The following is a 21,888-nucleotide window of genomic DNA, read 5'->3' as shown; positions in this document are numbered from 1 at the left end:
AAGCCCGCCATCGGTCCCTATCCTGAGCAACATTAATCCATTCTCTATCATCATATCCCACCTCCCTCAAATCCATTTTAATATTATCTTCCCATCTACGTCTCGGCCTCCCTAAAGGTCTTTTTCCCTCCGGCCTCCCAACTAACACTCTGGATTCGCCCATACGTGCTACATGCCCTGCCCATCTCAAACGTCTGTATTTAATGTTCCTAATTATGTCAGGTGAAGAATACAATGCGTGTAGTTCTGCATTGTTTAACTTTCTCCATTCTCCTGTAACTTCATCCCGCTTAACCCCAAATACTTTCCTAAGCACCTTATTCTCAAACACTCTTAACCTATGTTCCTCTCTCAAAGTGAGAATCCAAGTTTCACAACCATACAGAAGAACCAGTAAACTACTACGAAATATTTACTATGTGACGGTAGTATAAACTATCAAATTTAATCATTTCTAATGTAATGTTGGAAGAACATGTCCAGCCTTGTAGCCAAGGGAACTACAAACAGCTGTTTCTCTACACCCATTATAAACAGTGCTGCCCTCAAATGAACTTTGAAGAGAGACATTTACTATCCCTTTGTATGTAGTGAATAAGATATAGTCATTTCTCGTTCTCTCATACCACTTGCAAGGTTTGTCAACATTCAAGCAGCTGTATCTTCACACCTATTGAAAACTGGATATATGTTTAATTATTTTTTTACTCAGAAAAGTCGATACTACCATCTCCTAAAATATTTACTATTTCTTCTGAAACAGACAGAAGCGTTAACACTTACTTTAGGCACGGCAGCTTGAAACAGGAACTCGCTCAAAGGGTTAGGGGTTTCATTCATGGCAGACATAGTTATCACCGTTGTGTTGGGGTTGTCTGGCAGACGCTCCAATGAAAATATGATCTTCAGACCATTCTTCTCATATGCTGTGATGTTTGGCAGACCTGCAACCAACCAAGCAATTGCGGATTACTGAAACTACCTCATATATACAGCAGAACTTCCAATTGTACAGAGTGTCTCAAAAATAAGCTCAAAAAAATTGTCTGGAATAATTAAAAAAAAACAGAAAAGCAAAAAGTTTCAATCTTCAAACGCGAACAGTTATTGAGATATCAAATAAACATGATTTGTGATTAGGCAGTGTGTTAATATACATCATATGTATTGGACATTTGTTTACTACCTGGCATCGAACTGTTCACTTCTATAATCAGAGAACAGCTCTCCTTACACTGCCTAATCACTCTGAGTTAAACTGAGTTTGCACAATTTAATCTATTAAAGAAGTGGACATCTTCTGAGCGAAAAGAAACAAAACATCAGGGATGTCTTTCCTACAAATAACACACACCCTTTCCCTCCTTCAGGTCCTTCAGAGAGTGTGTAACTTTCATTATGGGAACTGGGGTTTACCAAATTCACAGAGTGATAACTTTAAAAATATTTAAAATGGGATTGTGGGGTTTTCACTGGCATATTTCTTTATGCTGTAGCTACTACCACAATTAATTTGTCAGTCTATTTTGAGACACCCTGTATAACTGATTAACCTATTGGTGAACTGTCGGTTTTGGGCACATCAGCACTTTCATTATGATAAATAGCAGAAGTTTTACTCTATTATTTTAATCTAGTAGACTCGGGCACAGAAAAGAAAGCATGTAAGATACATATGAGCAGTAGCACAGAAAATCACGTGATGCTACTCGTGTCGTATGAACTCCAATCTGCATGGAGAGATTCTCCTGTTCAGAGAAGTGCTCTGTTCATTTCTCATATATTTTATTTTCAGTTTTTAAACTGTTGGGATTTTTCAGAAACACTTAGGTTTGTGCATCATGATTAGACAGACTGCTGATTGAAGGTTCTATCAAATAGAAATTCAATCCACTTTCAAGCTGTACTGCTTCTTGCATTCTAGTTGGAAAGCTTACAGTATGACTGAGATTGTAAGTTTCAAGAAATGAGCTTAATCCCTCAGGCCGGTTTGCCATATGCATGTACACAGCTCTCTATGTTAGCTCTGTACTGATTTTACATACTCGTGCACTCATCATAAATGACAGCACAAAACCGGACACAGTTCGTAACCTATTTGAAAAAATTTCATGCTGTTTTTCGAGTGTATTGCAGAGATTCTGTTTTGCATTACCATATGGTTGTATTATGTTTAACCACTTCGAAAATAGAAATAGAAGAGTGACGCAATGTACAGACGTGGACAAATTATTAACAAAATTGACGATTTTTATGATAATTCTGTTTACAAAATTTGACTTTTCAATTTAGACTACATTTGACAATTTTGCATATTTCGATCATTACAATAGATAGAAATATGCAAAAATATCAACTGTAGTTTAAATTGAAGAGTCAAATTTTGTAAAAATATATAATAAAAATCTTCATATTTTTCTAATAATTTGTAAATATGCAAACATGTCAACTGCAGTTTAAATTGAAGAGTCAAATTTGGTAAAAATATAAAATAAAAATCTTCAGTTTTGCTAATAATTAGGAAATATCCAAAATGTAAACTGTAGTCCAAATTGAAGAGCCAAATTTTGTTAAAAATATATAATAAAAAATCTTCAGTTTTGCTAATAATTTGTAAATATGCAAAAATATCAAATGTAATCCAAATTGAAGTCAAATTTTGTAAAAAATATACAATACAAATCTTCAATTTTGATAATAATTTCGAAATACGCAAAAATGTCAACTGTAGTCTAAACTGAAGAATCATATTTTGTAAAAATATGTAATAAAAATCTTCAGTTTTGCTAATAATTTGTCCACGTCTGTACAATAGTGGCAAAAAAAAAAACGGACCGACCCTTGTAGCTGATGTCAGAGCCTTGTTCACTCCAGAGCACAATAGACTGGTAACTAAGACTTTCGTGGTTCGAATCCTGCCTGGGAAGGAAACTTTTTTTTTGTTCCTTATTCAAATTTATTCCCAATACTTTTCGATTGCAGCGATATTTTACTACTTAATTAACTTATTATTCCCAGAACATGAATTTTACCAGCTTATTTTCTAATGGCTTTCGAAATGGGCTACGTCAGCAGTCGAAACTACAACAATTTCAATAGATTACTCGCTATCTTGTGAATGCGGGCGTGGGATGTGCAGTGGCTCATTTCGGGGACTTTGATTATTCTGTTGGTCTGGTTTTTTGCCACTACTGTACATTTAATTCTACTAGGAGATTTAAATACTGGATTGAGGGGTTAATTTACTGTTTTTGTTTACTGCAGTTTTAAGTACAGTAGAACTTGGTTATAGCGACCTCGTTTTGTGCGACACCTCGTCTATAACGTCAAATATTCTGTAGTCCCAACTAATTCCCCGTAAGACATATGCTTTTCTACCTTGCTTAATACGACAAACGCATATGCGTCTACCTCGCATATAACGTCATTTTCAGCCTTAGTTTGGAATAAGATTTTCTAAGAACCAAAGTATTTTAAGAAATATTTTGCTGAAATCTGGCAAATCCTTTACTGTTCCCTACTATCATAGACCTCTGGAATGCAGGCGGATTCTCCACCCATTATAACCTGCCCAAATTCATGCGGTATTAGATCAGTTTCGACAGGAAGTTTTCACTAAGTGCACGCCTTTTAACGCAGTATGGCCACTAAAAGAAGTGAGTGACACTTTAGAAGTCATTAGAATTATGAACATGTTCTATGAAGCTAGGGAAGGGAGCAGTGAAATAGCAACTGAAATAATGAACATAGAACGTAATTTAGCCCTAGAAAGTGTGTATTAGGCAAGTAGAAGACAACAGAGTAGAATGTCTGATTACTTCACTTTTAAGTAAAGTAGTTTGGTGAGTACTGAACAAACTGTTTTAATACAGAATACTGTATTTATAATTGTAGGCCTACGTGTATTTTATGTTCATTGTAGGCTTAAAAGTCAATACATAAATCTAAAATAAGTCTAATTAAGTTTGTTATTTTTCATTTTCCACCTCACTAGATTGATAATGTGAATCTCGGTTACTACAACACTCGTTTATAACAACATAATTTTTAAGGTCCCTTGGATGTCGTTATAACCAAGTTCTACTGTACTGGTAAGTCTGATGAATTGTGTCCTCTTTAGCCCATTTGTAGAGCAGGAAAATATCAAAAGAGCCCTCCTTTTTCAACATCTAGTCACTCTACGTTACATGCTAACTTTTATAATACCAGCGTAACAATGTTTCTAAAATGGCTGGTTCATAAAGGATAAGAAAAAAAAAAACACACATTATAATCACGACGTTTTCTATATTCCAGAATTTGTTCATTTGAACTTACTGTTTACAACAGGGTCGCTATTTAGAAGACCATCCACGAGGAAATTAGAGCTTTGGTTTGTGTTGAACAGGATGTTGTTGTTGTTCTGAATTGTTGTTACCGGTGCTGGGTTTGAAGTACTCAAATCCAACCCTCCTGAAAAAATAAAAGGTCTCCATCATAATAACGTCAATGTACATGTCCCAATTTTACTGCTTCCTTCAATTTCAAATCTTTTCTGTATTCTAAGCACTGCTAGCTGCTGAAAGGGGGATCTGGGACGTTGTCTTCCTTGCAGGAAGAATTTAAAGCATACTGGTTATGTTATGACGTGCAAACTGGGGATCTCAGGATCAAGAGGTTATGCCCCTTTCTTGTACCCTATCATTAAAATAGAAATAAAAGTGAAGTTCCATTGTTTAACATTTTGATTTTCATAACAGAGTTTTCCGTACGTTGTAACTGCTTACCTAGAAGGTCTAGAAGGTCCTGATTGTCTGTGCTCGCAGGTTTACTGGATTCTGTCTGACGTGTGGCTTCAGTCTCACCAGTGTCAGCACCTCCCAATAGCACCAGCAGAGCATTCTACGGATAAAGAAGACTATCAGCATTCGAGTCCACTTCAAGTCGATTTTTTACAAGCGCGCACAATTATTCTTTTCAAGTAATTCTTTATTTGAGGTACAGAAACGTTCATTAGTATCCCCAGTCGAAGACAATAACGACTTGAATTACTATCTTCTTATGAGGGCTTTGGTTAGAAACAAAAAACATGCTGATATACAGAAGGCACTGTAAACCCCACTACTGTTATGTAATCATATATTTTTTTTTTTACTTGGTTATTTAACGACGCTGTATCAACTACGAGGTTATTTAGCATTGATGAAATTGGTGATAGCGAGATGAGGCAGAGGATTCGCCATAGATTACCTGACATTTGCCTTACAGTTGGGGAAAACCTCGGAAAAAACCCAACCAGGTAATCAGCCCAATCGGGAATCGAACCCGCACCTGAGTGCAACTCCGGATCGTCAGGCATGTGCCTTAACCGACCGAGCTAAACCGGTGGCCTTTCAACTTGTCTAGGCTTTAAATAAACTATCTACTGAAAATAAATGTTATAAAATATCGTGTGCTATACATCTGAGATGACATGTGGATGCATCGTAGCAATGTGGGAAGCACGTTTTCTATAAATCAGATAGTAAATGCCATCCAGGACTATACAGTGAAACCTCTCATTTACGGACATTGAAGGGATGTAACAATCTATCCATATCTGGGAGGTGTTCTTTATTGGGAGGGGAGCTCCCCAATCTAACAGTAAATTTATAATATGCATTATGTATCTCTTCACACTTTAAATGAAATGTATTACTGTAGTTTAATTCTAAATATGGTATACTACAGTAAATTCTTTGCAACTTTGAACTACACTAGATAAGACCGAAAAAGGAAAATACAGTACTGTGCCATGCAGTTTTATTCTGCATCTACAGTTATGCAGTACTCTAATTTACAGTTTTCAACTTAACCTTTACGTTCAGGTGCCATGTCTCTCGAAACAGAACAACTGATTGAAGTGAAGAGAATAATCCTACTAACCCTATCATGTGTCGAATACAATTTCACGATTGCGGAAACCTTGGACCCATCAGAGAGGTTAAATTTTATGACTTAGTTTATCCACCCACTTCCAGCTAACAAGGGGTAGCCGGCTGGGCTAGTGGTAGCCTATGGGACCCTTATTGTCTTCTTTCATGTTAAGGAATTTCTGTACAGTTCTCAAAACTAAATTTTCCATTTTGTAACACATTAGGTCTTGAAAACCAAGTTCTGTCCGCAGTCAGGAGGTAAAGCAAGCTTTAGGACTGTCAAACAGCTGTCCGTGTCCGTGTCTGAGAGTGTCCGTAAACGAGAGTTAAATTTATCATTATTTCTATATTATTTCAGTTGAGACATAAAAATATGTCCGTATTTGAGGAGTGTCCATATCTTGGAGGTGTCTGTAAGGAGAGGTTTCACTGTATATCGATTATGAAAATGAAGGCATCCATGGTATAGCATATAAAGTGGATAACCCTAACTCTGGTTTTATTGCAGTATAGTTGTCCCCTGTTTAAACACAATTTACTCTGGAAACTTTACTTACTCCACTGTCATTCTAACCCCCTTAAATCTACATGAGTTTACAAATGGGTTTCTTCAGACCAAAAACACTAATTTAGATCACGTCCTCCTTGCCCTCTCATTGGCATACAACAGTTTATTTTCCATACTAGGATATGTTTCCAACATTTTTAATTTTTATCAATTTAGAAAAGGCGTTTGATAGAGTATTATGGAACAAGCTGTGGACCATAATGACAAATAAAAGATTTCCAAATCATATAATTAAAGTTGTACAGAGTTTATATGTAAATACATCCGTAAGTATGGAAACTGGAAAAAATGGAAATGAAATATATGTAAATCAGGGAGTGAAACAAGGTTGCCTTTTATCCCCAACACCTTTCAACATTTATATTGACGCAGTCATTCGTGAATGGCAAAGTATACCTTTTAAGAATTTTTATTATTAATAATCGCATTATAAATATTATTTTGTTTGCTGATGATCTGGTTATTTTTAATGATTCGGAAGACGGTTTGCAATTAGCAACAAATAAATTTATAAATATGATAAAGGAATATAATTTAAAGATATCATCAGCCAAAACCAAAACTATGGCCTTCATAAGTTGTTGTTGTTTTCTAATGCCAGGCGTTTGACAATAAAGTCATTTGACCTCTTGCACTCCACTTTTCAAAGATATTATCATGGCCAGCCACTGAAGCACAGATTTTGAGGTGTTCCGAATCCATCTCTTGGTCTGAGTTGCACAATGGGCAGTTAGGGGACTGATATATTCCAATTCTATGCAGGTGTTTGGCCAAACAATCATGGCCTGTTGCCAATCTAAATGCAGCTACAGACGATTTGCGGCCATCATAAGTAAATACCATTTAAGTGCTAAAATAGTCATAGAGGGCAATGTAAAGAAGACTGGAAAAAACATATTGAACGTATGCATTAAGACAGGTTCCCAAAATTACTTTTGGACTATACCCCAGTTGGATGACGGAGTATAAGTAGACCTTATAATAGATGGGAAGATCAATTTCTCTGAGAAGGAATGGACCAAATGGCCCAAACCTTGATGATGATGATGATGATGATGATGATGATGATGATGATGATGACTAGAGATATGTTCCATTTCAACCAAGTTTATGTACGAGTTTTCCAGAAATTTGCCTACCCTCCCTCAAAACCTGCAGCCTTACCAACTGCCCAGTCTGTCACCCACTAAATACGGCCCTGGAAAAGGGTACAACAGATGTCTACAAATACTTACAGAATCCTGGGTTTCCGATTCGTTGAAGCCTTTCCTTCCTTCCAAGAGGTTGCCTTCATCCCCGGCAGCATCCATATCTTCCGTCTCGCCATTTGTCATTGCCGAAGGATTGCCCGCCCCCGCAGGTCGCGCAGTCTCCATGGGGGGCATCCTCTCCAGCAGGGCTGGCCGCAGATGCTCGTACTTGCGAAAAAGTTGAGAGAATTCCACCCCACGCTGCTGCAGCTCGATGTGCAGGTGGCTTCCGAAGGTGTCAATGATTTGCCGAATTTTACTGCAAGCAGTCCACACAATGTGAAGGTGCAACGCCACTGCCATCAACACATTTAGTGCTCAGCTTCAACACAATGCAACTGAATGATCATTCTAATGACAACACCAGTGTTGCCAATATGGCGAAATCTGCAGACTTTTCAAGCTTCTTGACGACATTATATGAGCCGTTGAGAGCAGAAGTGGTGTAAGTCAAAAATGGATAATGAGGTTTAAAGTAAACATTCTGTAAAATACAGCGCAAAGTAGCAATTAATATTCAATTTATTTAAACTATTAGTAGTTAGTGGATAGCACGAAGGACATATTAACTGCTACTTTGCGCTGTATTTTACAGAATGTTTACTTTAAACCTCATCACCCAAATTTGACTTACACCACTTCTGCTCTGAACAGCTCATATATTTCCTATTCTTAAAAAAATGGTTTAACAAGCTTACACAGAGTGTTCCGAAAGTCTGTGCATTAAATTTAATGGATGGTAGAAGATGACAAAACAAACATTTTTGTCAGTGTCACACCCTTAGCCGACTAAACTGTGTTAGAGTTGGAGCACTGAGTCACATGAAGCACGTCACCCTGCTGGACAGAGCTTTTACCTGCCCACCCTGTGCACAATTAGAGGTGGTGCTCAAAGTGAGCACCATTCAACTCTAAGCAGAGTGACGAACTCCTTGCCTGTCTCTCAAAGATCCCAGTAGCATGTAACGAATATGCTGTGGCCAAAATCATGTTTTTAGGTGCTTCTCATCAGTTACAGAGTGATGGTCAGGAGATCTTGGTGGCCAAGCAACAGGTCTGCCATGGCCAATCTACCTGCCTGGAAAGACGCTGTCCAGAAACACATGAAAACCAAGTGTGAAATTTGCATTGTGGCCATTTTGCTGTAAGCACATACGAGGCCTGTCTAAAAAGTATCCGACCTTAAATTTTCCCGCGCAAAGTAGTGATTCTAAGGCGGCGCCACTGTGCACGGTGGAAGGAGGAACTGTAATGCGCATGCTTGAATTTTTTCACCGCATTCGCTTCTGCCAGTCACTGGCTGGTGGTCGCCAAGTAAGGTGCTGTTCTAAGTGTTTGTCGGATTTAGTTTTCTCGCAAGATGACTGAACGAATTGAGCAAAGATACTGCATCAAATTTTGTCAAAAGCTTGGTGATTTTCAAAGTCAAACAATTCGTAAGATTCAGCAGGTGTTTAGGGAAGATGCGATGGGTGTAACACAAATTAAGGAGTGGTTCAACTGATTCAAAGATGGCCGCACATCAGCGGAGAGTGAGCAGCGTTGTTGCATGCCCCAAACTGCTCGGAGTGCAGCTGTTGTTGAGAGGGTGCGAAATTTGGTGATGGCAGATCGTCGTTTGACCGTGCGGGAGATTGCCGAAGAGGTTGGAGTGAGTAAAGATTCTGCACATGCAATTTTGCGTGATGATTTGAACATGAACCGAGTGGCTGCGAAATTCGTGCCCAAGTTGTTGTCCCCGGAACAAAAAGACCTCCGTCGTGACGTTGCACAGGACCTTCTGGACACCGCCAACACTGATCCTGGGTTTCTGAACACCGTGATAACTGGAGATGAGTCATGGGTGTACGGGTACGACCCAGAAACAAAAAGACAGTCGTCGCAATGGAAGCATCCCGAGTCTCCAAGGCCGAAGAAAGTGCGGCAGGTGCGAAGCAAAATCAAGGTGATGTGACTGTTTTCTTTGATGTCCGTGGAATTGTGCATCACGAATACGCACCGGAAGGACAAACGGTGACAAAGGAGTACTATCACGATGTTCTCTGGCGACTCCGTGATGCAGTTCGGCGCAAAAGACCAGACATGTGGACGGCGAACAACTGGCACTTGCATCACGACAACGCCCCCGCACATTCATCCCAACTGATCCACACTTTCTTGGCCAAACATGGAATTACAACCGTTCACCAACCTCCCTACTCTCCAGACCTGGCTCCTTGCGACTTCTGGTTGTTTCCAAAATTGAAGACACCACTGAAAGGATCCCGTTTTGAGAGCAGAGAAGAGATAATGCGGAACGTGACGACGGAGCTGAACACCATTCCAAAAGAAGACTTCCAGAGGTGTTTCCGGCAGTGGAAGGATCGGTGGGCTAAGTGTGTGCAAGCACAAGGGGCCTACTTTGAAGGGGATTAGGGTCCCAACCCCGTCAGGTATTTGCAATATTTTTTCTGGCTAAAGGTCGGATACTTTTTAGACAGACCTCGTATGTTGCCTTATGGCCAAAGGGGAAGGGTTTCCTGGAGTAGGTGGAGGTAGGTTTCGCAATTGAGATGGGCTGGAAGGAAGATGGAACTAATCAGCACACCAGCTTAACAAATAGCATTCTCAGTTCTAACACGGTCTAGTAGGCTGAAGGTGCAATAACACTAAGTTGTGTGACAAAATGGTTTGTTTAGGCCTCGTCTACCATCCCTTAAATTTAATGTGTGGACTTCTGGGACACCTGGTATAATTTCTAATTTGTTAAGGCACATGGCCTATGACTTAATTCATGTTAATAAGATGGTACTGCCAGTTATTATTTGGACCAATAAATAGTGCAAGTAAAACGAGTGATTTTAAGATCCATACTTTCTTACTTGCCTCGTAATTTCTGTTCTGATTAAAAACAAAAGACTTACTCATTGCCCGACTGGAACCGCGTGCTGAGTTTGGTGAGTGATAACAATGTATACTGCTTGGTAACAATAGTGTTCTGCGTAGACCACAGTAATCTCTGATACACACAAATGACGTCTTCTTCTGTTACCTACACAGGCAGAATAAAAACGAATCAGAAAGGACAGATGAAGCAATCACTTCAACACAAAACACACGACTCTCTTTTATAACACTCAAAACTAGTCAAAGGAGGAACAACCGCACAAACCAATCACATAGCTTCCTGAAAACCAATGACAGTGGCACTCTTGTGCTGTGTCCTTTAAAGAGTTACTGTGTCCCACTTTTCCTAGTTTGTTAGAGATCTCTGTGATCTCAGATGTTCTGCAGGCATACTAGGTGGTACCCAGAATATCTTGGAGTGGTGAAATTTCGTACACTGACTACCAGGATATGCTAGTACAGTCGAACCTCCGTACAACGAAAATATATTTATTTATTTAATAATAACATATACATAAAAACGTTAGATTAAAATACCCTGAAAGAGCAAAGCTCGTGTTCGGGGACAGTTCCGTTACATAGATACACATACTTTGTAGACAAAATACTTAAGAAAAAAGCTCACATAAAGATTGTAATAAAATTAGTAAATAATAATACTAATAATAACTGAGTGAAAAAGAGACGATGTTGAGATTGATGGATTAATATTAAATTATTATTAGTAGTATAATTAGTGCAGGTCATGTTGATATAGTAACCGAGATAAAATAGAAAAATACACTTAGGATAGAAATAAACTTGTTTTACAATACATGGTACATAATATATATACAGGGAAGTCTGTCATATAAATTGTTTAATTCTGGATCTGAAAATTTCATTGCTTAAAGTAGTCAATTCTGGATGAAATTTTATTATCGAATTATATAGACGTGGACCATAATTTGTACTGTGTAGTAAAGCAGCAGATGTGAAATATTTAGGTTCAACTAATTTAAGAATTTCATTTCGTCTCGTATTATGAGCATGTGGCTGATCTACAAACTTCGTTCTATTTTTATGATAGAATTTCATTAAAGAGTATTTATAAATTTGGTCAATTCTAAAAACATTCAATTCAGAATGGATCAAATTTGTTGGATAATCCAGTCGCCTTTTCAAACAAATTTTGATTATACGTTTTTGCAACATAATTAGAGGAAAAAGAGCAGTTTTTGTAATGCCTCCCCATCCAATTATACCATATTGGATAACAGATTCAACTAGAGCCAAATAAACCAAACGTAATACGTGAGTAGGCAAGTAATGGCGAAGGTTTACAAATTTGTAAATTGTTTTACGTATCCTGTTACATAAAAAGGTGATTTGTCTATCCCATTTCAAGTGCTGATCAACAATAATTCCCAGGTATTTCACATCTACAGATTCTTTCAGGCAAGGGCATTTACAGGTTGTAGAGAGTTTACAAAATGAGTTGTGGATTATTATTTTTAAATGAGAAAGTGATTTCAATTTGTTCAATCCAGAGACTGTTAAAGAAAATGGCACCAAAGTAGTTTTAGTTATATTTAGAGATAGCAAATTTGCATCAAGCCAGTTTTTGATCAAATTTATACCTACATTGGCATGTTTATAAGTGTCCTCCCAAGTTAAACCACTGAAAATCACCACCGTATCATCAGCGTAAGAATAACAGGAGCCATTATGTACTTTCAAATCAATGTTTAATAAATCACTGTTGCAAAAATAAATTTAAAAATTTCATCAGTCCCGGTGTACTTCCTATATTATAAATATATTTTATCCAGGGGTGTACACAAGGGGAGGAGGGTTTCCGGGTTTGAACCCTCCTTTTGAAAGTTTTGAAAAAAAAAAAAACGACATATTTAGACTTGAGTATTTTTTTCTACACATAATCATTTTCACTTTTCTAATTTTTCACTGTCAGAGTAACAAAATCTACATCGACATAAGGCCCCTCCCCGTTCGGTATAACCCCTGTGCTTGGTGCTGCAATACGTTCGAATTATAACAATGCTATCTTCATTATAGTGAGACCTAACGATCTTATAATAAAATGAAACTTGACATAATATGAAATTTAACTTGTGAACAGGTTGTTTTGACTGTTCTGCAGTGCAAATGTTAAATATTGTGCATTGTCGATTTTAAATTCATTTTAAGAGCGGTATTCACATGTTTGTTAGTTTGAATTCTGACTTTATTGTAAAAAGTTCATTTAACATTTTGTGCATTTGACAGTTCATATTTTTAATATAAATTTCACATTATCGTTCCGGGTTCTTTGATATGTCTAAACAACTGCAATGCTTAATTTTACTTTTTTTTTAGCAAAAAAGTCACATAGTAATTCTCGCGAGATTAGTGACAATTTCTAATTGGCAAATGTTTCTTTGCAGCCACAGCGTGAAGATGTTGTCGCAAACATTCTTCCTGGAACTAGCTTCACATCCCCTGTTAAAACTCAGCTGATGATGATGATGATAACACACAAAATTTAAAATACTGATAATGTAAATTTGTAATCTTCATCTTACGATGTTGGACGACGTATATACGTCCGTTGATGTGACATATTAATGAATTTGAATACTTATATAGTCACAATCATGCCTTGATATGAAAGAAAAATTTCACAACCTCGAGCGGGATGATTCCAAGCCTTTGGCATGATACGATCTCGATAGCTCAGTTGGTAGAGCGCCTGACCGGAGTACAGAAAGTCGCAGGTTCGTATCCCGCTCGAGGTTGTGAAATTTTTCTTTCATATCAAGGCATGATTGTGACTATGTAAGTATTCAAATTCATTAATGTAAATTGTATACAATTTTAATAATGACCCCTCTCCTGACAAAATTCTGTGTACGTCAATGATTTTATCCATCATTGCAATGTTGGTCAAATCTTGGAGAAACCCTCTTTCATACTTTTCTTGACCAATCTTGTGACTGTGTGCAAGGAGTATGTTACAGTACAACTCTACCTGCTTCAAAGGAGTGTGATCTTTAACGTGATTTTCCTTTATGGTTCCTGCCACTGGCGCCTTTTACATTTGAGTCTTTGTTGATAATGATGGCAGGTACAACACGAAAACAAATCAGTTTGGACACTAATTTAGCTGCATTTAGTGATTTTAGATAGACTGAAGCAGACCAAAGTGCCTAAAGGTATGGGTTTGCGCAGTCAACACTTGCAATACTTATAAAGAAATATAATAGAGGACAGTGTGACCTGGAGTTGTTTTTAAAATGGCAGCTGGAGAAGAAGAATCTACTGCCATTGGCGATGCTAATATTCTCGGCATGCCACTATAATGGCCGAAGTCATAACAAAATACAGTTAAGTATATAATCAAATGGTGAATACATATTATTTCATAGTAAGTAATGTTTATATTTCTAATATATTCTCTTTCAGAAGATAAATTTGGGCAAAATTTCATAACCCCTCAATACAGCAATAACCCTGATACAAAAATACACTTTTTCTAGTCTCCAGAAAATTGTATCGAGGTTGGACTGTACTATAATACTGTTGCATCGTGCTATTACAACTGCTGTCCAGATGGTAGCACCAGTCCAAGAAATGTTGGATACCACTTCGTTTGTCTGCAAAACAGGGAACTTAAACAAACAGCAACAGTAATTAGATCTACTTCATGCTGTAATCTGCAATACATCACCTATACTTCACATCCCCTGCAACGAAATCCATGCTGAGCCCTTTATTTTCCCTTGCACTGGTCTGAACACACGAGCATTTCAAGCATTTAACCACACAGAGTAACAGAGTAGTTCAAAGTAAAGGTAAGGGGAAAAACTATGTGACGAAGATGACACATACTACCTCACTACAAGTTCGGCGCATTTCAGAACAATTCAGTGATATGAGTTGGAGGACTACCTGTATTACCTTACGGTTGGAAAAAACCTTGGGAAAACCCAACCAGGTAATCAGTCCAAATGGGATTCAAACCCATGAACAGACACATAGCCAAAAAGTTAGGACTATCAAGAAGTTCAAAGATTCAATACGACATAATGCAGATATTTCACCAGATTTACTGGAATATTTTTTCCACAATATACAGGGGATTGCTATGCTGAAAAATAACATGCCAGACATATTCAACATCTGAACTGAATTTAAAAAAAAAAAAAAAAAAAAACCAGATTTATAAATTAATTTGTTTGTATTGTGTGTCTAATATAGTCTTTAAACAGTTATCAAAATACAAAAATGTCACTTTCTTTTGAATAACCTGTAAAAACTGAACAATTTACTTATGTCACATACACTAGATTCTAAACCATTAAATAACCACCTATTTGCTGCAACAAACTTCCAGCAGGAAAAGTGTTTTGCAATGGAGCTAGCACATGGACAGAAATGAAGCTGGAGAATTACTGACAAAAAGGGAAAGCAAAACCTAACAAACAGAAGCGGAAATACAACAATAAAACATACGATAAATTTAAAACTTGGGGGGAGGGGGGAAACTGTAGAAATAAAATGACAAGAACTTTAAAATGGATGGAACTTTTACACCATCAAATTAAATTATTCAAAATAAATGTTATGTTTTATTTAACGATGCTCGCAACTGCAGAGGTTATATCAGCATCGCTGGATGTGCCGGAATTTTGTCCCGCAGGAGTTCTTTTACATGCCAGTAAATCTACTGACATGAGTTTGTCGCATTTAAGCAAGCACACTTAAATGCCATCGACCTGGCCTGGGATCAAACCCGCAGCCTTGGGCATAGAAGGCCAGCGCTATACCAACTCGCCAACCAGGTCGACTAAATTATTCAGTGACAATGGTTGACTGCATTTTGTATCTGGTGTGGGATACATCAATTCATATCAATCTTAGATTGTAGACTCCCAATATGGCTTCGGAATTGCTGTATCACCAAGGTTTTGGGATATTTGATATAGGATTTTTTATATTTCTATGTTTTTTGTTTTCTCATTTTTTCAGGGAAATTGTATAATAAATTACTGGCTATGTTTGTTATACTTTGCATTTGGATGTAACAGTGGAAAAGGTTTTCAAAACAATATGTTTTCATAGTGACTGGTCTACTGGATAACTACAATATGGAGTGTAAAATATCACTGAAAATTAATTTTTTACCCTTGCACCCTGACTTTTTCCATAAAAATTGTGGTGCTTGTAGTGACGAACAAGGTGAACACTTTAAACCAAGGCATCCTTACCATGGAGCGCTGTTACCAAGATCACTGGAACCGTTCAATGATGTGTGATTACTGTTCGTTTCTGTTTAGGAAGATGGATGAAACAGCGTACAAAAGGAAAGTATTGTCATCCCATTTTGCTGAAGGAAATTGACATTAAACATTGTAAATGATAAGATCTTGGATTAGTGTGCATTAATTTTGTGCATTTGTTGGTTTATATAAATTCTTATTTTACCAAGAAAACCTTCGTGAGTCCTGAGTGTCATGTTTATTATTTTAAATGGTAAGTGTTTGCCAATATTGTATTACTACATTTATGCTAGTGCTGTGTATCTAGAAAATGTGACGTCATAGAAAGAAACGAATTTTTCCATTGAATTAGCACCCCAAAATGAGGTAAAACCACCCACTTACAAAGCGGATACAGGAAAATAGTTTCAATAAGTTGACCAGCGTAATCTACAAGAGCAGCTGTTGCAAAATTTAGAATTGTCACACAATCACAACTGCTTTTATTTATTTTTTTTAATTCACTGTTAACATTTAACATCTCTTAATGCTTTGTTGTGCTAATTTATGACGTAACTTGTCAACAATCAGACATTGAAATGTGTGTTCAGGTTTCTGATATATTTAATTTGAAGACTGGTTAATTAATTCAAACAAATTTCCAGACTCTAGACACCCACGAAACTTTTCTCCTTCAAGGAAAATTCCTCAATAGCCGAGTCCAGAAATCGAACCCGGGATATCCAGTTCTGAAAGCCAGTATATTGACCCCCAGACCACGAAACATTTATAAAGATTGGAAATCTTCAAGATTTCCAATCTTATTTCCAATCTTGGGAGTTTTAGAAACCAGAGGGGATAATGTGAAGATATACTGGGATGCAAAACAAGAAATGATTTGTTACATGAGAGTACTGAATGCTGGCTATGCTATGGAGCAAACGATGCATACTGCCAATGTACACATTTATTATAACACTAGAATGTACTTGGATATTTATATATACTTATTTACAGGATAATGTGTGTCAGCTAGAACAGTAATCTATGCTACCAGCTAGGGGAAGAAATAGAAAAGCTACGGACCAAGTACAAGGAGTCTATTCTTTCCTCTTATAAGTCTACTCATCACGGATGCTACGAACCTATTGGCCTATTGCATGGAGTAGGGAGTTAATCTAGTGAACTAAGTCATGCATACTACGCAACTTCTGAGCTCTGACTTATATGAACAGAAGACACGACCAGGTCCAGGACCAATCTATTTAATGAGTTTAGAGCAAATGAGTTGATAGCTTTCTGTCACACGAGACACGAAAAAGATATGAACATGGTAACTATAAAGAGGAAGACGAGAGACAGATGAAGAATAAACAGGAGAGAAAAACGAGATGATGATGATGACGAGAGAGATTTAAGGAAGGAATGCAACAGAAAGAGGAGAAGTAGGGAAAAGGAAAAGGGAAAGGGAAGCAGAGAGAAAGGCGAAGAAAAAGATGATGAAGAAAAAAACAAGATAGGAAATAAGTTTGTGAGAAAGAAAACAAGGAAAATGACGAGGAAGGAAATATTAAAGGAAGAAGAAATTATAGTAAGAAGAGGACGAGAAAGTAAATAAGGAAGAAGGGATGTTGAAGACTATGAAGAATAAAATGGGGAAGAAAACCGAAGATGAAGAGAAGAAGGAACAAGAGCAACAAGGGAAAAGAAAACGATTAAGAAGAGTAGGAAGAAGTGGAAAAGAATAAGAGGACGATAAAGAAGTGAGAAGAAGAGAACAGAAAGGAGGAAAGGTAGGCGGAGGAGAGGGAAGAGGATGGGAGACGAGAGGAAAGGAAAAAGGGAAGGGGAGGGAAAGGAAAGGGAGAGGAGAGGAGAGGAGAGGAGAGGAGAGGAGAGGAGAGGAGAGGAGAGGAGAGGAGAGGAGAGGAGAGGAGAGGAGAGGAGAGAGGATATAGGGAGTAGGGAGGAGAGAAAAGGGAGAAAGGGAGTGGAGAGAGGCGAATGAAAGGAGAGGAGAGGTGATGGGGAGTAGGGAGGAAAGAAAGCGGAGAAGGGGGTGAAGAGAGGAGAAGAGAAGGGAGTGGAGAGAGGAGAATGAGAGGCGAGGGGATGGGAGGAGAGTGAGAGAGAGGAGAGGAGAGAGGATATAGGGAGTAGGGAGGAGAGAAAGGGGAGACGGGAGTGGAGAGAGGAGAATGAGAGGAGAGAGGAGAGGAGGATGAGAGGAGAGGAGAGAGGTGATGGGGAGTAGGGAGGAGAGAAAGCGGAGAAGGGAGTGGAGAGAGGAGAAGAGAAGGGAGTGGAGAGAGGAGAGGCGAATGAGAGAAGAGGAGAGGAGAGGAGAGGAGAGGAGAGGAGAGGAGAGGAGAGGCAAGAGGCAAGAGGCTTGGAAGAGGAAAATGAGAACAGGAACTAAGCTTAATTGATTAAAAAATAAGAAAAATTATGAACCCGAAATTCTGAAAAATACAAAAAGACGTGCTTTCTGTGACACCTTCATGAAATGGAAAAAACACAGTAATATTGAAAGTCCCAAAAATAGATCTGCTTCTTCTTTAGACTTTATTGCCTGGAAATTGTTTTGCATATGAAAACATTAGTACGAAATGTATGTAACCTCTTAATAAGATGCATTATAAAACTGAATTACCCCACAGTACAACTCGTGTAATAGTACGAATTTGCACTCAGGAAAACCTAATTACGTATGATAAACGAATGCAATATTCTAAGGGCATTCCTCAAAGCATAACACACCATGCCCATGTGACACACTAGTGCTGCTACCTCCATATAAAACAAGAGATCCTCCCGCGCCCGACCCTCACCCTGATGGGGTTGTCTTCACTGGCCGACGGTCCGTACAGGAGCAGGTCCCCGTACTCCCCGATGCACCAGGTGGCGACCTGCGTGAGTGGCTGTCGGTCCATCGTGTCCCGCTCCAACGCGCGCCACAGCTGCTCCACTATGTAGCCCTGCTGCGACGTCGACTCGGAGATCAGCTGGATGGTGCAGGACACCACATCGTCCCGTACGTAGTTACCAGCCTGTGGATCAACACGTCGGGTTAACAACATCAATCTCTTGCTGCTCTACAGTAGGGTCCGAAAGCTATTTTAAGCAGAAATAGTGTTGGTACACTCTCACCACTTCAACTTTCAGTGTGGACATAGTACAAAGCCTGTCCGGAAAGTATCCAGCCACCTAATATTGTTCAAAAAATCGTGATAGGTCCACAGCAGTTTTAGTATGTTATATTTATCTTTACATAGAACTATATGTGGGCAATGCGAGAAATTAAACAAAGAGAGTAACAGAATAACAGAAATGAGAAGAAGGGAAATAAATACAAAGAGAACAAGGGGAAAGCAAGGAGAACAAGGGAAATACAAGGAGAAAAAGGGAAACACGAAGAGAATAAGGTGAATACAAAGAGAACAAGAGGAATATAAAGAGGACAAGGGGAATACAATGAGAACAAAGAGAAAACAACGGGAACAAGGGGAACACAAGGAGAACAAGGGGAATATGAAAAGAACAAGGGAATTATAAGGAGAACAAGGGAATACAAGGAGAACAAGGGAATACAAGGAGAACAAGGGGAATATGAAAAGAACAAGGGAATTATAAGGAGAACAAGGGGAATACAAGGAGAACAAGGGGAATATGAAAAGAACAAGGGAATTATAAGGAGAACAAGGGGAATACAAGGAGAACAAGGGGAATATGAAAAGAACAAGGGAATTATAAGGAGAACAAGGAAATACAAGGAGAACAAGGGGAATATGAAAAGAACAAGGGAATTATAAGGAGAACAAGGGGAATACAAGGAGAACAAGTGGAATATGAAAAGAACAAGGGAATTATAAGAAGAACAAGGGAATACAAGGAGAACAAGGGGAATATGAAAAGAACAAGGGAATTATAAGGAGAACAAGGGGAATACAAGGAGAACAAGGGGAATATGAAAAGAACAAGGGAATTATAAGGAGAATAAGGGGAATACAAGGAGAACAAGGGGAATATGAAAAGAACAAGGGAATTATAAGGAGAACAAGGGAATACAAGGAGAACAAGGGGAATATGAAAAGAACAAGGGAATTATAAGGAGAACAAGGGAATACAAGGAGAACAAGGGGAATATGAAAAGAACAAGGGAATTATAAGGAGAACAAGGGGACTACAAGGAGAACAAGGGGAATATGAAAAGAACAAGGGAATTATAAGGAGAACAAGGGGAATACGAGAACAAGGGGAATATGAAAAGAACAAGGGAATTATAAGGAGAACAAGGAGGACAAGGAGAAAAGGGGGAATAGAAGGAGAACAGGGGGAACACAAGGAAAAAAGGGGAAACACAAAGGGAATAAGGGGAACACAAGGAGAACAAGGGGAATACAAGGAGAACAAGGGGAACTAGGAGAATAAGGGGAACAAGGAGAATAAGGCGAACAAGGAGAATAAGGCGAACAAGGAGAATAGGGGGAACAAGAGGGGCACAAGAACAAGGGGAATACGAAAAGAACAAAGGGAATACAAGGAGAATAAGGCGAAGACAAGAAGAACAAGGGAAATCCAAGGGGAACAAGGAGAACAAGGAGAATAAGGGGAACAAGGGGGAAACATAGTGAGAACAAAGGGGGCATAAGAACAAGGGGAATACGAAAAGAACAAGGGGAATGCAAGGATAACAAGGCGAAGACAAGGAGAACAAAGGAAATCCAAGGGGAAGGAGAACAAGGGGAACAAGGAGAATAAGGGGAACAAGGAAAATAAGGGGAATAAGGAGAATAAGGCGAACAAGGAGAATAGGGGGAACAAGGGGGGGCACAAGAACAAGGGGAATACGAAAAGAACAAGGGGAATGCAAGGAGAATAAGGCGAAGACAAGAAGAAGAAGGTGAATACAAAGAGGAAAAAGGACACGCAAGGTGGACAAGGTGAAGATAAGGAAAGCAAGGGGAACAAGGGGTATGCAAAAGGAACGAGGGAAATACATGAAAATCAGGGGACACACAAAGAAAAGAAAGGGAACACAATACGAACAAGGAAAACACAACGAAATCAAGGAGGATAAAATGAGAAAAAGGAAAATACAATGAGAACAAGGGGAAGACTATGACTATAACTTTTGAAGCACATGGTTCAGTGACATGAAACTCGTTATGGGAGTGTAACCACATACTAAGAACTCAATAATGGTATTACCGAGTTTTTTCTACTTCCGGTTTAACCGGAAAATTCAGTGTTGCTAAGTCAAGAAAACAGAAAAGTGTATCGAATTTTAAAATAATAAAATACTCCTTCCTTAACAAAAAACAAAACAAAGCTCACCTTCTAAATTATGTGTTCAAATTGGTAGCCCTCAGCTGCTTTACAATGTGTCACTCGATCATAGAAACCATTTAAGGAATGATTTAACCAGGCTTTAGGAATATCTTGCACCACTTCCATTTTTATTTAGCAACACTGAATTTGTACAGAAGTATCAAGTGTGGGTAATTTTTGAAAAGCTCTTAATGGGCTTTATTAAAAAATAAAAATATATATTGGGTGTTCCATTTAAAATAAGAGAGTTGGAGTTACTTCCGGTAGAAAAAACTCCGTAATAACATTATTGAGTTCTTAGTATATGGTTATCCCCACATACCAAGTTTCATGTCACTGAACCACATGCTTCAAAAGTTATTTAGGTGGTGCAGGACTTTTAACTAACCCTGTATATAGGTAAAATAAAATCTGATGAATTAGTTAAGAATAAATAATTCTTAAATTTTAAGATGTAAATGGCTCATTATTGTATATACGTGGTACAGTCATTAAGTTCTAAGACTTGACGCCTGGAGGGTAGGCTCCCACAAGAATCTGGATGTATCACAAGATGCCGCATAACACGGCGTACATTTAAACAGAACCACATCCTCCCTCAAAACAGTCTCCGTTGGCCGTTATGCACGTTTGCCAATGTTGGTATAGCTGCTGGAAGCACCGTTGAAAGATGTTGGCAGGAAGGTCCCGTATGGCTACTCTTGTGGCAGTCATTACCTCTT

The 21,888-nt window shown here is 38.3% G+C and overlaps 1 protein-coding gene across 5 annotated transcripts in view; it reads right to left on the bottom strand.

Annotated features, from left to right (window-relative positions):
* AP-1gamma (adaptor protein complex 1, gamma subunit) overlaps positions 1–21,888 on the bottom strand; it is a 104,727-nt gene that overhangs the window by 15,245 nt on the left and 67,594 nt on the right. For all 5 annotated transcript variants that reach the window (XM_069829373.1, XM_069829210.1, XM_069829539.1 and 2 more), the window contains 6 exons: positions 18,667–18,885; positions 10,616–10,743; positions 7,698–7,971; positions 4,767–4,881; positions 4,318–4,452; positions 784–944 (listed from right to left, as the gene is read on the bottom strand). In XM_069829373.1, the coding sequence (XP_069685474.1) occupies positions 784–944; positions 4,318–4,452; positions 4,767–4,881; positions 7,698–7,971; positions 10,616–10,743; positions 18,667–18,885 (1,032 nt within the window). The remainder of the gene's footprint in view (positions 1–783; positions 945–4,317; positions 4,453–4,766; positions 4,882–7,697; positions 7,972–10,615; positions 10,744–18,666; positions 18,886–21,888) is intronic.

This window comes from Periplaneta americana, chromosome 1 (genome assembly GCF_040183065.1).
Source record: "Periplaneta americana isolate PAMFEO1 chromosome 1, P.americana_PAMFEO1_priV1, whole genome shotgun sequence".
Lineage (NCBI taxonomy): Eukaryota > Metazoa > Arthropoda > Insecta > Blattodea > Blattidae > Periplaneta > Periplaneta americana.
This window is presented reverse-complemented; position numbering and strand designations above follow the sequence as displayed.